At 46.0% G+C, this 15,376-nt stretch overlaps 1 protein-coding gene across 2 annotated transcripts in view; it reads left to right on the top strand.

Annotated features, from left to right (window-relative positions):
• COL11A1 (collagen type XI alpha 1 chain) overlaps positions 1-15,376 on the top strand; it is a 172,414-nt gene that overhangs the window by 144,680 nt on the left and 12,358 nt on the right. For both annotated transcript variants that reach the window (XM_064147071.1, XM_064147070.1), the window contains exons 47-57: positions 716-769; positions 1,985-2,038; positions 2,140-2,193; positions 3,632-3,685; positions 4,144-4,251; positions 4,451-4,504; positions 4,767-4,820; positions 6,061-6,114; positions 12,849-12,902; positions 13,275-13,382; positions 13,465-13,518. In XM_064147071.1, coding sequence (XP_064003141.1) covers positions 716-769; positions 1,985-2,038; positions 2,140-2,193; positions 3,632-3,685; positions 4,144-4,251; positions 4,451-4,504; positions 4,767-4,820; positions 6,061-6,114; positions 12,849-12,902; positions 13,275-13,382; positions 13,465-13,518 — 702 coding nt within the window. The remainder of the gene's footprint in view (positions 1-715; positions 770-1,984; positions 2,039-2,139; positions 2,194-3,631; positions 3,686-4,143; positions 4,252-4,450; positions 4,505-4,766; positions 4,821-6,060; positions 6,115-12,848; positions 12,903-13,274; positions 13,383-13,464; positions 13,519-15,376) is intronic.

Raw genomic sequence — 15,376 nt, 5'->3', positions numbered from 1 at the left:
GTGGGAGGATCAGCTCTCTGAAGACCTGGCTTCTAGTCCCAGTTTCAGCTTCTGTTCTAATGGCTTTTCAAAGCAGTTAGCTACAGGCTTGTATTTTAAACTCATCAGAGAGTAAGAAAAAGTTACGTTCAAGATTAATTTGTTAAACTATTACACAGCTACAAGAAGCAAGCATCAAGAAAGGTAGAAAGTACCAGCAGTGTTAGCATCACCCTGGCATAACAACTCAGCATGTGCTGTAATCAGTCCTGCAACTGAAGAGAGTGCTACCAGTGATGAGCTTCCACTTTGCCAGACTGCACTCTGGCATTTGTTAAATACAGGCTCTGCAGAACCTCACTGGGTCATGGCAGGAGCCACAGCTGGCTTGTTCCTGCTGATCATCTAATAGCAGCCTCACAACCACCACGATGCACTGGGTAATGACTTCGGTGTGGTTAAAAGCAGCCACCCTTGCATTTCTGGGTGAGATTTCCTTTCTCAGGACATTTTCTGCCTCGCTTGGTTTAAGCATCCCAGGACTACCTATACATTTGCTGCAATATGAACAAATCCTTTTTGTTTTAATGCAGATAGGTTTGGGTGGCTTGGTTCTCCCTCCTACAAGTTCAAGTTTCACATGTAGATCTGATTTAGGTTGTTCCATATGGCTGTACAATAATTCATCATTACAAGTACCCTACTAAGAGGTTTTTTTCTCTCCCATGTGTTTTAGGGTCTGCCTGGCCCACCAGGTGAAAAGGGTGAAAACGGCGATGTGGGCCCAATGGTAACTATCAATGCTAAGTATCTAAAGAGTGGGTGTCAAGAAGGATGGGGCCAGTTTCTTTTCAGTGGTGCCCAGGACAAAGGGCAATGGGTACAAACTGGAACATGGGAAGTTCCACCTAAACATAAGATAAAACTTCCTTGAGAGAAACAAAACCCTGGAGCAGGCTGCCCAGAGAGGTTGTGTAGTCTTCTCTGGAGACATTCAAAACTGCTGGATGCATTCCTGTGCAGCCTGCCCTATGTGAACCTGCTTTAGCTGGGAGCTTGGCCCCTTTCAGCCCTTATCAACCTGTGATTCTGTAATGCTTCTTCCCCTTGGTCACTCCAGAGAAGATAAGTATCATCCAATGTTATTGTCTTTTCTCTGTAGCTCATCATTTGATAAGCTGTTCCTGAATTTGGTGCCTTATGAAACATTTTGTGTAACAGGAACTCACTCTTGGATTTACTTGGCTTTCCTACATCTATCTCTTCATCTCTAATATCAGGATTTATGTAACTTAAGAAAACACTCTGAAGAGCAGACAGCAAAGCAGATGTTATGTGTGAGAGAGCTTAGTGATAAGCAAGTGCAGGAGAGCAAGAGAAAACTGAAAGTTCACTGCACTACAGAGTTTGGAGCTCTTTTTCTGCAGTTCAGGGCATTGTACCTTAGCTTCAGGTAATTCCAGGCCAGAAGATGGCAAACACTATTTGGCTACGTCTGCTCTGTTTCTCTGGGTGCTCTTGACACTACCTTTTCCAAATGTTTATGCTGTTGACAGGATGCCTCCTGGCCTGACGGCAGTGCAAGCTATAAACAGTGTGCATTTGCCTCCAGCACCCTTTGCCAAGTCTGGCTGCTTTGTGATTGCCCAGCTACAGGCACCATGGCACAGTACTGTCAGATAGCTGTTACCATGTAAGCTGCTGCAGGGCTTTGCAGGGCGGAATGGGCATGCAGATAAGCTGCAGGACAATACAGGGTAGGAAACCAATCTTCAGGAGCCCCAGGCTTCTGAGCATCCCCAGCTCAGGTCATGTATGACATTGCCTGGAACCTCTGTCACCTGAACTCATGCAGTGGGCAGCAGTCTGGACCTGCTGTTTCTGTAGAAGTGCAAAGATTAAAAGTCCTCAACAGACAGAGGATATTACCTTTTACTGGCCAGAAAAGCTCCACTGGACTTACTCTTTATGACTGTAACTCTATCAAATTGTGTCTTTTATACAGGGTCCACCTGGCCCTCCAGGTCCAAGAGGTCCCCAGGGCCCCAACGGAGCTGATGTAAGAATTAACCTCTTTTTGTTCTCTCAAAAGTAACTCAGTAATAGGCACTACATTTGGAATAGCTGCATTTGGAAAGCTAACACTTCTTATCATCACAGGGTCCTCAAGGTCCCCCAGGCTCAATTGGTTCTGTCGGAGGTGTTGGTGAAAAGGTGAGTGTTGGCACCAGATCAACCCAGGTATAGCTCACCTGATATCTGCCCAGGGAGGTGGTGGAGTCACTGTCCCTGGAGGTGTCCAAGAAAAGACTGGATGAGGCATTCAGTGCCATGGTGTAGATGACTGGCTAGGGCTGGGTGCTAGGTTGGGCTGGATGATCTTGGAGGTCTTGTCCAACCTGGTTGATTCTATGATCTGAGGCAAGATGTCAAAAAGACAACAAGGAGGTTAGAGGGAAAAGGGTTAGATTGGATTTCAGTTAAGGCAGAGGCAGCCACAGAGACCAGACTGCCAGAAAGAAGGCACAGCCTGAAGTGAGCTGAGCAGGTTATGAGAAGTGAGTCTTACACCTGTATTTTGACTAGTTGTGTTTCTCAGCAGAAGAATGAGTGATAATAGGGCACATGTTGCTTTTTCCTTTCTTCTCCCAGCTAAAGGTGTCCCTTCTCTCAGTAAAGTTTTTCAATTGGTCTCAAACCAGCCCAGGCACAGATGGTAATGCACTGCACTACTCATTGTAGAGGCTGCAAAAACATTTGGGCATCCTCCCCCTTACTGCTGGGGAGTGAAATAGATTTGCTGACTCCTGTATTTGAATGGCTAGAGCAGCAGATATTTTGTCATTAATACTGGGACTCCAAAGCCCCCTTCCAGAAAGTCAGAAAAGAGTTTTGCCACACTTAGTGCCATGTATCTGGAACTGCCTCCTTGTTTCCTCTGCTGTACACACAAAGCCCTAAAAACATTCAAAGCCATCTGCAGGACAAACGTGCACGCAGCTTTGCGTTATTAATGCCTGTAGCCTCCACGGAGCTGTCCAGAAGTCTTGAGACTTACACTCAACTAAACCCACTTAACTCCAGCTTCCACCCAGCAATTTTCTCTGTTGTTGTGCTTATAATTAAGATCAAAATGGAAAAGCAAAAGGCACCAACACATGCTTATCTTTACCTTGATATCAAAGCTCTGACATGCACATCTTCCAAATACCCAGTAAGCTGCTCCTGACTTCTCAAAACTAGGACTGAAACGTTTTACATCACAGAGAAGTCACCAGAGAGAGGAAATAGATCACGTAACATTAAGCTCACACTTCTCTTTCACAAAGCCTAAGTAAATAAATGTGGCTTTAAAATCTAGGTTTGTTTGTGATACTGCACTGTGTACTGCACCACTTCCCTCCCTTCTCTTTTCCACAGCAGAGCTAACATGTATTCAGTAAAATCAGTGTCTGCACTAAGCCTCTCAGAGGTCAGACCTGTGATCTTTGTATAAACTCAGCTGAGTGTAGCACAGCAACAACCCCCCCTTAGGCAGGCCCAAGAAAAGACAGCGTTTGTAAGCTGTCCACACAAACAAGCACAAGAGAGTTGTGTAAGAACAGAAATATTGCCCCTAATGACTTACCCATTTATCCTCCTGCATTGACAGGGTGAACCTGGAGAAGCTGGTAACCCTGGACCTCCTGGAGAATCTGGAACCTCTGTGAGTATTGTAGTTCAGTCCCATGATTAACCCTTATTATGGTGCAATTATGTATCTGGCATTTCATAGATGACTTGTGTATTTGGGGGTGTTTCCTTCACATCCTCAGTGAAGAACTTCAACCTTTAAAGTGCAGTTTGGTTCTGTACAATCATATCCACTTCTTGGACTAACAGCTAGAAGACAAAGCTGAAGGCTTCCTTTTCTTTTCTTCCAGAGATATTGTCTTTACCATGAATGCTTTTCCCTCTGAAGACAATTCATTAATGCTAGCTGGGTGCAGATGTTGGCACTCAGACAAGGTTCACAGGTTTCCAGTGGGAGGTTATGGTCCTAATTTCCCATTCATGTGCCAGTGTTTATCCAGGAGAAACATTGCCCAGGTTTGAAGCAGGTTTGCCATTGTAAGCTGGTTTTAGCCCTTCAGTTTCCAGATGGCATTTTTGTGTTTTCTACAGGGTCCAAAAGGTGAAAGGGGAGAAAAAGGTGAAGCTGGTCCACCTGGAGCAGCTGGACCACCAGGTGCAAAAGGACCTCCAGGTGATGATGGACCTAAGGGTAACCCAGTAAGTGAGCTTAATAATGTTAACACAAAGCACTAATAACTTAACACACAGCACTGCTGAAGCTGTGCTACCTATAGAACTACCTATCACCATCTACATTTGAACTGAATTCATTATATGCTTTGCAACATGCTGGTGGCCACTGCTTCTTGCTCCTTGGTGGATGACACATTCCTCGGTTCTTTCTTGATTTATCTAGGGCCCAGTTGGTTTTCCTGGAGATCCTGGTCCCCCTGGGGAGCCTGGTCCAGCTGTAAGTATATTTTAAAGAACCAGTTTTAGCTCCCACTCTTGGTTTCCCTGAGTTGGGAATGAGGTCCTTGGTCTAAGATCTGTTGCTTTTCTGTTTGTGTGTTTCTTAAGCTATAAAAAAGAAAGGTTTAGAATGCTTGACAAAGTTCTGCAAAAGAGTGTCCCTAGCAAAATGCTCTGCAGAAAACCAGTGCTCAGATGAAACTAACTTAGTTAATTTAGCTAAATTCTGTACTTTGATTATTTCCCTGTGAATTCTGTAGGGTCAAGATGGTGTTGGTGGAGAGAAGGGTGAAGATGGTGATCCTGGTCAACCTGTGAGTTGTTCCTGTCATTCTGTTTGATCTGCATGTCAGAGTCATAGAATTGTGTTCTCTTCTGTTCTATACATTCATACTTGTACAGATTTTCAAAGTTATCTCTCTGTTATACAGAAAGTATCTATTTATGCCCTTGCAGAGATAGAGCTGTCCACATCAGAGTAACAATCAGAAACAAGAGCTCAATTCCTTTTAGCAGTAGAAACAAATAATCTGTTAAGGATTTGTCCTGCAGCTGCTGAGCAGCGCTAAAAATGGAGCAACAGTGAGAGTAAGGAAGGAATGCTGCATCAAATCCAGCACCACGGGCTGCCCTGGTGAAGGGAAGCAGAACCCTTTAAGACAGTTAAGAAGTATATGAGCAGTACCTGTATTAATCACCAAAGTTCTTAGAGTTTTGTGGAGTCCCATTTAGGGACAGGACTAGAGGGAATGGAGCAAAGCTGGAGGGGGTAAGGCTCAGACTGGGCATGAAGAGGAAGTTTTTCACCATGAGAGTGGTGAGAGGCTGGAATGGGTTGCCCAGGGAGGTGGTTGAGGCCCCATCGCTGGAGGTGTTTAAGGCCAGACTGGATGAGGCCTGGGCAGCCTGATCTAGGGTAGGGTGCCCTGAGGTTGGAACTAGCTGATCCTTGTGGTCCTTTCCAACCCTGACTGATTCTATGATTGGAACCTCCTTAATTCATTTTTTAAATTGCAAAAAGGGCTTCCATTTTGGAAAGTCTCTTTCAAGCTTTGGGAGTTCTGATTGTCAGACTGTATAGTCTAAAACCAGGAAATGCTGATGCACTGAACAAAACTGACTGGCCAAATGGTTACCAATGCACAAAAGAGTTTCCAAGAGAAAACCAGGCAAGGGGTAGCTGACTCACAGGTGCCAGTGGAAAAAATTAGCCCACAGTAATGAATCCAGCACCAGAGAAAGCAAAAACTCTTCTGTGTGGAGTTAGACAGTAGCCTAGGACCATCTGCTGCGTCTGTGCAGCCACACTCAGAAATGTTTTGTTGCAAACAGGAAGAGAAAAAAGGAATGATTGCACTTTGTGCAGTACCAACAGCTGTTTAAAATGGCAAAAGGTCACCCTAAGGAAGGGTTTGTGGACCATGCAAGGGTCCTTCACTGGGTGTGCTGATGTGACTTACTTTCTGTCCATCGAAAGAGGCCAACATGTTTCAGATGTTTGCTGCATTTACTGTTATCCTTGGTCACCTCTGATCTTGCCATTTTCCATTGCAGGGTCCACCAGGTCCCTCAGGTGAAGCTGGCCCACCTGGTCCACCTGGAAAAAGAGTAAGGAACTTCTTGTTTTCTCTTGCACACTTTTCTTTCTGAGACAGTACCTTCTAGATGATTTCAGCTGCATGTTTGTGTCGTGACCCTCGTGTATGATGGCTGAAAAGGCTGTAGCCAGGTGGGGTTGGTCTCTTCTGCCAGGCAAGCAGCAACAGAAGAAGGGGACAGAGTGTCAAGTTGTGGCAGGGGAGGTCTAGGCTGAATGTTAGAAGGAAGTTGTTGGCAGAGAGAGTGATTGGCATTGGAATGGGCTGCCTGGGGAGGTGGTGGAGTCGCTGTCCCTGGAGGTGTTGAAGAAAAGCCTGGATGAGGCACTTAGTGCCATGGTGTAGATAGGGCTGGATGATCTTGGAAGTCTCTTCCAACCTAGTTGATTCTATGATTAAGTAATGGGAGAAATAAACAATAGAAACAGCAGAGAAAACCCTTGAGCATGGGCTCCATGGAAGAGGAGAAGAAAAATGCACAGGGGAGAATGCATTTCTTACCTAGAAGGGAGGCCTTGATTTGCACCCAAGTGAGTTCCGTGTGTACTGAATTTGTCTGCTAGCAGGAGTGAGTGATGAGTAACATAAACCAGCACTCTTAGGCATGTGGCTGGGGACAGGGAGCAGGAGGAGTGTGTCTGCTTTGGTGTGTTCAGTGTCCAAAACAGAACTGTTTCAGTGCAGCTTTTGTGCAAAGCTGGGTCAGCCTCTCTGCATGCAAATTAACCAGGCTGACACCTCTCTGAGTTGACAATCAGGGGATGCTTTGGTAAAGTCTTCAAAGCTTCACAAGCTCTGCAAATACAGCTAAACTGAACCAGTAAATAATGGTACACTTACAGAACTGTAGTAGATGCATCAACCTTTAGCCCGCTTCAGACAGCAATTAGATGCAGTTTTTACAGTTTGAAAAACAAGGGAGGGGGGCAGCTGAGAGCCACATAGCAAAATGTGTTGCACTGCTGGGCTGGAGTAAGCTGACAAGCCTAATTAGTTCTGTCTGGTTTACACAATCATCTGTTTGCTCCACCAACTTGCACAGGTGTTTATAATATGAGGATTATGTCAGCATCAGAAACCTCATCACTAGAACTGAAATATGGCTCAGCTGACATCAGATTCCTGCTTCATTAGAGAGAAAGGCAGTAGCTCATCCTAACAGAACCAGATACTGGCATCTGAGTCTACCTGGACAAAAGTTCACTTTAGAAACATAAACACCATGTCTGCCACCTGTAGTTTGACACAGTTTCAGTGTAGAGAAAATGCATGGCTAAACACTGCCAAGCAGTCCCACTCCTGAATTCTGAAGGAAGCTTTTGGCAGAATTGGATTCTACATTACCTGAGTGTCTGAATGCTGCACTCTTGCAGAGAGTCTGTGATTTATTTGTGTACCTGAGGGAAACAGCAAAGGACTGAATGCTTCGTGCTTTGCTGGCAGTATGAACATACACACACAAGTTCCTCATCACTTAGATCGAGTCTAAAGCAAAATAAAAGGTTAAACCTGTGGATGGAAAAAAAAAGGATCATGAGAGCATCCACAAAATATGCTTCTCAGACCTAGCAATTTCTCCTCCAAAAAGCATTTCCATCTCTGCCATTCAGGAGACCCTAATACCACAGATAGTTTCACTTCTGAAGGGAAGAGACTAGCCTATCTTCAGAGTGATCTCCTACATTCAGATGGATGATTACATATAGCTACAAACCCAAGCTATAAGCTAGAAATGGCAAAAGTTAGGGACTTCTAAGTGCCTTAAAGGTTTTCCTAATTTTCATTGGATCATATTTAGTATTTATCAGATCCTGACCTGTGAAATGATTTGTGCATGTACCAGACCAGATAAATGCATGTTCAGAAAGCTTTATACATGTAGATAGTTATGGGGCAAGTAATCACAGCCATTGTGTGTGCAAACCTAGACTTGTGCACACACTGTTGGTACAATCAGAGCCATGGCATCTATCCAGGGACACAGCTGGAGCAAACCTAGCAGAGACTTGTGCACACACTGTTGGTAAAATCAGAGCCATGGAATCTATCCAGGGACACAGCTGGAGCAAACCTAGCAGAGACTTGTGCACACACTGTTGGTAAAATCAGAGCCATGAAATCTATCTAGGGGAACAACTGGAGCAAACCTAGCAGAGACTTGTGCACACACTGTTGGTACAATCAGAGCCATGAAATCTATCTAGGGGAACAACTGGAGCAAACCTAGCAGAGACTTGTGCACACACTGTTGGTACAATCAGAGCCATGGAGGAATCTATCCAGGGACACAGCTGGAGCAAACCTAGCATAGACTTGTGCACACACTGTTGGTGCAATCAGAGCCATGGAGGAATCTATCCAGGGACACAGCTGGAGCAAACCTAGCATAGACTTGTGCACACACTGTTGGTACAATCAGAGCCATGGAGGAATCTATCCAGGGACACAGCTGGAGCAAACCTAGCATAGACTTGTGCACACACTGTTGGTGCAATCAGAGCCATGGAGGAATCTATCCAGGGACACAGCTGGAGCAAACCTAGCATAGACTTGTGCACACACTGTTGGTACAATCAGAGCCATGGAGGAATCTATCCAGGGACACAGCTGGAGCAAACCTAGCATAGACTTGTGCACACACTGTTGGTGCAATCAGAGCCATGGAGGAATCTATCCAGGGACACAGCTGGAGCAAACCTAGCAGAGACTTGTGCACACACTGTTGGTACAATCAGAGCCATGGAGGAATCTATCCAGGGACACAGCTGGAGCAAACCTAGCAGAGACTTGTGCACACACTGTTGGTACAATCAGAGCCATGGAGGAATCTATCCAGGGACACAGCTGGAGCAAACCTAGCATAGACTTGTGCACACACTGTTGGTGCAATCAGAGCCATGAAGGAATCTATCCAGGGACACAGCTGGAGCAAACCTAGCAGAGACTTGTGCACACACTGTTGGTGCAATCAGAGCCATGGAGGAATCTATCCAGGGACACAGCTGGAGCAAACCTAGCATAGACTTGTGCACACACTGTTGGTACAATCAGAGCCATGGAGGAATCTATCCAGGGACACAGCTGGAGCAAACCTAGCATAGACTTGTGCACACACTGTTGGTAAAATCAGAGCCATGGAATCTATCCAGGGACACAGCTGGAGCAAACCTAGCATAGACTTGTGCACACACTGTTGGTAAAATCAGAGCCATGGAATCTATCCAGGGACACAGCTGGAGCAAACCTAGCATAGACTTGTGCACACACTGTTGGTAAAATCAGAGCCAGGAATTTAAACTAGCTTCCTATCTCCACAGGCTGATGAAATATGGTAACCGCAGGATGAAGCAGGTTGGAAGAGAACTTTGAGATCGAGTCCAACCCAGCACCTAACACCATCTAATTAACTAATTCATGGCACTAAGTGCCTCATCCAGCCTCCTCTTAAACACCTCCAGGGATGGGGACTCTACCGCCTCCACAGGCAGTCCATTCCAATGCCAATCTCTCTTGCTGAGCCATGGTCTAGCTGATTGGGTAGGGCTGGGTGCTAGGTTGCACTGGATGAGCTTGGAGGTCTCTTCCAACCTGCTTGATCCTATGATTCTAAAGAAATTTGGCCCCTAGATTAATTCATGTCAGAAAAAAACAAGTCCTGTTTCTAATATGTTTATACACTTGCAAAGGGCAATCCACCAACCAGTTCCAACCTGCACAAAGGGGATACACACCAGAGATTGTTCTTAGAAGAGCAATGATTGAAGTTATTTCTGGTTTAAAGAATCAGCAATTGGAGCATAGTGCCCAGGGCTTTTTAGCTTCTCTGTATTTTCAAGTGCTAAAAGTCATTCACCACTTACAGCTCTTAAAAATATCAACCTTCACTGCAGGTAATTCAGTTCATTTTGAATTACCTTTGATGGAAAGCCTGAACTGTCTCTCTTCTCCAAAAGCTTCATGCAGTGCTGCAGATGTTCAGTTCCACCCTAGAGAAAGATTCATTTCAGAAGCAAATTAGTTATCTGAATATAAATATGCAAATAACTATAAAACTAATATAAATTTCCAGGAATTAAATTCAAACTGGTGGAGTTAGTCAAGGAATCTGCCAGTAGTAGTGGATTTTAGACTCAAACCTGGTAAGGAAGGACATCAAACTGTTGGAGCAAGTCCAGAGGAGGGCCACGGAGATGATTAGAGGGCTGGAGCAGCTCTGCTATGAGGACAGGCTACAAGAGCTGAGGCTCTTCAGCCTGCAGAAGAGAAGGCTTTGAGGAGACCTTAGAGTGGCCTTCCAGTATCTGAAAGGGACCTACAGGAAGGCTGGGGAGGGACTATTGACAAGGTCTGGTAACGATAGGGTGAAGGGCAATGAATTTAAACTGGCAGAGGGGAGATTCAAACTGGATGTTAGGAAAGGGTTCTTTGCAGTGAGGGTGGTGAGACACTGGCACAGGTTGCCCAGGGAGGTTGTGGCTGCTCCCTGCCTGGAGGTGTTCAAGGCCAGGTTGGATGAATCCTTGAGCAACCTGTTCTAGTGGGAGGTGTCCCTGTCTATGGCAGGGGGTTGGAACTGGATGATCCTTGAGGTCCCTTCCAACCTAAACCATTCTGTGTTTCTATAAAAAGGCTGGGCTAAGTTCAGCTCTAGTACAAAAAATTGCCATTAGGTCAAACCCTTTGCTCACAAAGCTTGCAGGTAGCACAGTTCTCACCTACAGGCGTCAGGGGCCTGCCTCTCTTTGTTGTTACCAAGAGCAGTAAACAAAGGGCAGTGGAGGCATTTTTCTTGCTGCTGGTCCTTAGAACAGGTTTGTGCTTCTTTTTTTAATCTCTACCTAGCAAAGTGCTTGCTGCATCAGCGAGCAAGTGAACCTTTGGAACAAAGTTTTACACCCTTAGAAAAATCACCTGGTATTTGATCTTGGCCACTTTTCTTTGCCTTAAGCTGCTCATCAGTTGGCAAGAAAGAGCTGCATGTAATAAAGACATTTCCCAGGCTAAAAATGAACCTTGACAGAACACACTTTATCCATTATGTCACCTGCATCTTTTCTGAACTAAGAATATACCAGAGAAGCATTTGCAAAGACTAGAGCAATTTCTCCATACTTCTGTTTGTAACTGAAGCTATGCATATTCATTCCCTGACCAGAAAAAGTAGCCCTTGATGATTTGGGAGGGAAAAAATAAGTTCTTTTTCACTGAAACCTTAAGAAAATTAAAACTGGGTGACATCAGTTACCAGTTGACTGCAACTCCTGTTTTGTGGTTTTCACTTGAGCCTTACCTCTGCATCCTCCTGCAGCCCTAGCTTGTATCTTCTCAAACAGAGTTTTAGTAGAGCAATAGAGGCAATGAGATGAGATTTAACAAGACCAAGTGCAGGGTTCTGCACTTTGGCTACAACACCCCCAAGTAGTGCTACAAGCTGGGGACAGAGTGGCTGAGAGCAGCCAGGTATAAAGAGACCTGGGGATGCTGGTAGAGAGTAGCTGAACATGAGCCAGCAGTGTGCCCAGGTGGCCAGGAGGGCCAATGGCATCCTGGCCTGCATCAGGAACAGTGTGGCCAGTAGGACAAGGGAGGTTATTCTTCCCCTGTGCTCAGCACTGGTCAAGCCACACCTTGAGTGCTGTGTCCAGTTCTGGGCTCCCCAATTTAAGAGAGATGTTGAGGTACTGGAAGGTGTCCAGAAGAGGGCGACAAAGCTGGTGAGGGGCCTGGAGCACAGCCCTGTGAGGAGAGGCTGAGGGAGCTGGGGGTGTGCAGCCTGCAGCAGAGGAGGCTCAGGGCTGACCTCATTGCTGTCTACAACTACCTGAAGGGAGGCTGTAGCCAGGTGGAGTTGGTATCTTCTGCCAGGCAACCAGCAACAGAACAAGAGGACACAGTCTCAAGTTGTGCCAGGGTAGGTCTAGGCTGGACGTTAGGAGGAAGTTGTTGCCAGAGAGAGTGATTGGCATTGGAATGGGCTGCCCAGGGAGGTGGTGGAGTCACCATCCCTGGGAGATGTTGAAGAAAAGCCTGGATGAGGCACTTAGTGCCATGGTCTGGTTGACTGGACAGGGCTGGGTGCTAGGTTGGACTGGGTGAACTGTGAGGTCTCTTCCAACCTGGTTGATTCTATGAACAGCAGGACCACAATGCCAAGAGCTCTGTGCAGCTGGTGTCTTTATTTCATTCCTTACAGCCTCCAGCCATGTGACTCATTATTTCCTTCCTTTCATATTTACTGGCTGGTGCTGAGGCATGTATCATTTTGTGGCTCATTGCAATCTCAAGGCTTACTGAGCTCATCTCTGCCTGTGAGTAAAGAAGTCTGTGCCCTGCAGTGCTAGTGCCTAATCTGAGAGGCCCTGGCTGAACTGCAGGGAAGAGCTAGGAGTCAGTGCTAAGCCCCTTTAACATTGCTATTGTGTATGTAAATCATGAATGTTAGTTTCCTTTTATAGCCTGTTTTGATTTGCTCCCCAAGATCCTTCTTGTTCTAATCTCATGCTATCAGAAGTATGAGGTGATGGATATTCTTTTAGATATTCTAAAACCTCAGAGCATGTTATAAAGGAGGAGAGGGCTGGTACCAAGAAATTGGATTTGTTATCCTGTGAATAATAGGTGGATAAAGAAATGTACTATCTCCTTCTTGCTACTTACCAATACAGTGCAACTTGCACTAGCAGGAGTTTTTCACTGGCAATGTTTGTGAAATGAGATTATGAGCTCAGCCTCCATGTTTTACAGGGACCTCCTGGAGCAACTGGTGCTGAAGGCAGACAAGGAGAAAAAGGAGCAAAGGTAATAGACATTTTTGTATTCATTTTTTTGGAGCATGGCAATGTAAACTATCTCTAGATGAAAAGTAACAGCTTATGATGCATGGAGTGTGATATTTAGCAAAGTGCTAACAGCTAAGCTGTCAAATCCAGTGAATATATAACTGGTGGAGCCTTAGAGTGCAGCCCCACTGAGCTCACCCTTGTGGAGGAGCAAGCCCAGCACACTTTGCTGGCACCACGGCTTAGAGGAAGCCAGCAACATCTGCTCAGAAAAGCATCCTGTGCTTTTAACCAACCCGGGGGACACCTCTGTCTCTGCAGCTTGGCTATCTCTGCAGGGACAAGCTTAGTCAGCTCTTCCCCTTTGACCTGTTGCTTATCTTCTTCCTAGGGTGAACCTGGTGCAGAAGGGGCCCCTGGAAAAACAGGACCAGTGGGTCCACAGGGACCTGCAGGAAAACCTGGCCCAGAGGGTCTCCGGGGCATTCCTGGCCCAGTGGTGAGCAAGCAGAGCATGTAATATTTTCCATGCTGCACCTCTTGTATATCCTCTGGTAAAGTCAGCTTTGTGCTTTCTCTAGGGAGAACAAGGCCTTCCTGGAGCACCAGGTCAGGATGGCCCCCCTGGGCCTCTGGTGAGTAGCCTTCCTTCCAGGGTCCCAGCAGAACATGCACCAACATGTCACAGAATCAACCAGGTTGGAAGAGACCTCCAAGCTCATCCAGTTCAACCTAGCACCCAGCCCTGTCCAGTCAGCTAGACCATGGCACTAAGTGCCTCAGCCAGGCTTTTGTTGAACACTACCAATGTGCCTGTGCACTTACAGCAAAAATGAAAGTACAGGTCAGCTCTGAGCACGAAGTCACTGTGCTGCTAGAATCTTCCAACTGCCTTCTCATTTTGCTGCTTTGCTTCAGCAGGCAGCTGTGCTAAATGCTGCTAAATTATGGCAGGTAAAAAGTGGCATAAGGCTGTAGAAAACCCATGGATGAAATTAAAAATAATGAGGTTTACAGTCAAAAAAAAAAATCTAATTCTGTCCCCACACCAGCAAAACTGAATACCTTCAGTCATTTTGTTTCCTTAGCTGTGGTAAGTTGTGTCCATCTGTGGATTTTTGATGCCTGCAAGTGTAGGAAGACATTATTCATAGGGTAAAAGTTTCAATCATACTTACTCCTTAGAGAGAGAGCTGCAACTGAAACTGTCAGCTGGATTTTATGATAGTAAAGTTTGTATGTGGCACCTGCTGAGGTTAGATCTCCCTCTTTCCCTTCCTTCACAATGGAATTCTATCAGGAGAAGAACAGAAAAGCAGGTTTGCAGTAGAGCAAACACACTGCAGGTGAGGTGACCTTATTGTGGCCTTTCAGTATCTGAAGGAGGCCTACAAAAAAGCTGGGGAGGGACTTGATTAATATTTTGTACATGAAGTGTTATGGCACTTCTGAATCTGTGCCAGGTTGGAAAGGTCACTTCCTGCTGCTACCCAGATCAGAACTTCACAGATGTCCACTGCCAGCAGGAGACTGGTAGTGAGGAGGTACTGACTTAGTCTAGCAACTCTACATGTTCAGTGTAAGATGAACAGCTTCTGAGAAACAGATGCACACACACTGCATGACCAGAACTTAGAACTGCAGTACTGCATCCAGGTGTGGAGCCTCCATTACAACAAGGATGTGGATGTGTTGGAGTGTGTCCAGAGAAGGGCCACGGGGATGATCAGAGGGCTGCAGCAGCTCTGCTATGAGGACAGGCTGAAAGAGTTGGGGCTGTGCAGTCTGGAGAAGAGGAGGCTCCCAGGTGACCTTCTTGTGGCCTTCCAGTATCTGAAGGGGGCCTACAAAAAAGCTGGGGAGGGACTTTTTAGGCTGTCAGGGAGTGACAGGACTAGGGGGAATGGAGCAAAGCTGGAGGTGGAGAGGTTCAGACTGGAGGTGAGGAGGAAGTTGTTCAGCATGAGAGTGGTGAGAGCCTGGAGTGGGTTGCCCAGGGAGGTGGCTGAAGCCCCATCCCTGGGGGTGTTTAAGGCCAGGCTGGATGAGGCTGTGGGCAGCCTGGTCTAGGGTAGGGTGTCCCTGCCCATGGCAGGAAGGCTGGAACTGGCTGATCCTTGTGGTCCCTTCCAACCCTGACTGATTCTACCTTTTCACCTCATCCTGTCCCAATTACACAAAAGCAGCACTGCCATTCTTACACATCTCAGAGTTCTCAGAGCCCTCAACATTATTCTAAAATTATAAATAAGAATTAACAGAATCATTGAAAAGAAAAACAAAAGAAGAAAATGATTGTAATGGGTTGACTAGAACAAAAGAGGGAGATTTGAACAAGCTCCATATGCAGTCTTTCTTCTGTGCCACAACTTCAGCTGATCCAAGAGCTGGAGCACTTCTCCTACAAGGACAGAGCTGGTGGTGTTCATCCTGGATAAGAGAATGCTCCATGGAGACATTCTTGTAGCCTTTCAATACTCAAAGGGGTCTCTA

The sequence above is a fragment of the Pogoniulus pusillus genome, chromosome 8, assembly GCF_015220805.1.
Source record: "Pogoniulus pusillus isolate bPogPus1 chromosome 8, bPogPus1.pri, whole genome shotgun sequence".
Taxonomy (NCBI): domain Eukaryota; kingdom Metazoa; phylum Chordata; class Aves; order Piciformes; family Lybiidae; genus Pogoniulus; species Pogoniulus pusillus.
Note: the sequence above shows the minus strand (reverse complement) of the source record. Positions and strands in the feature narration are given on the sequence as shown.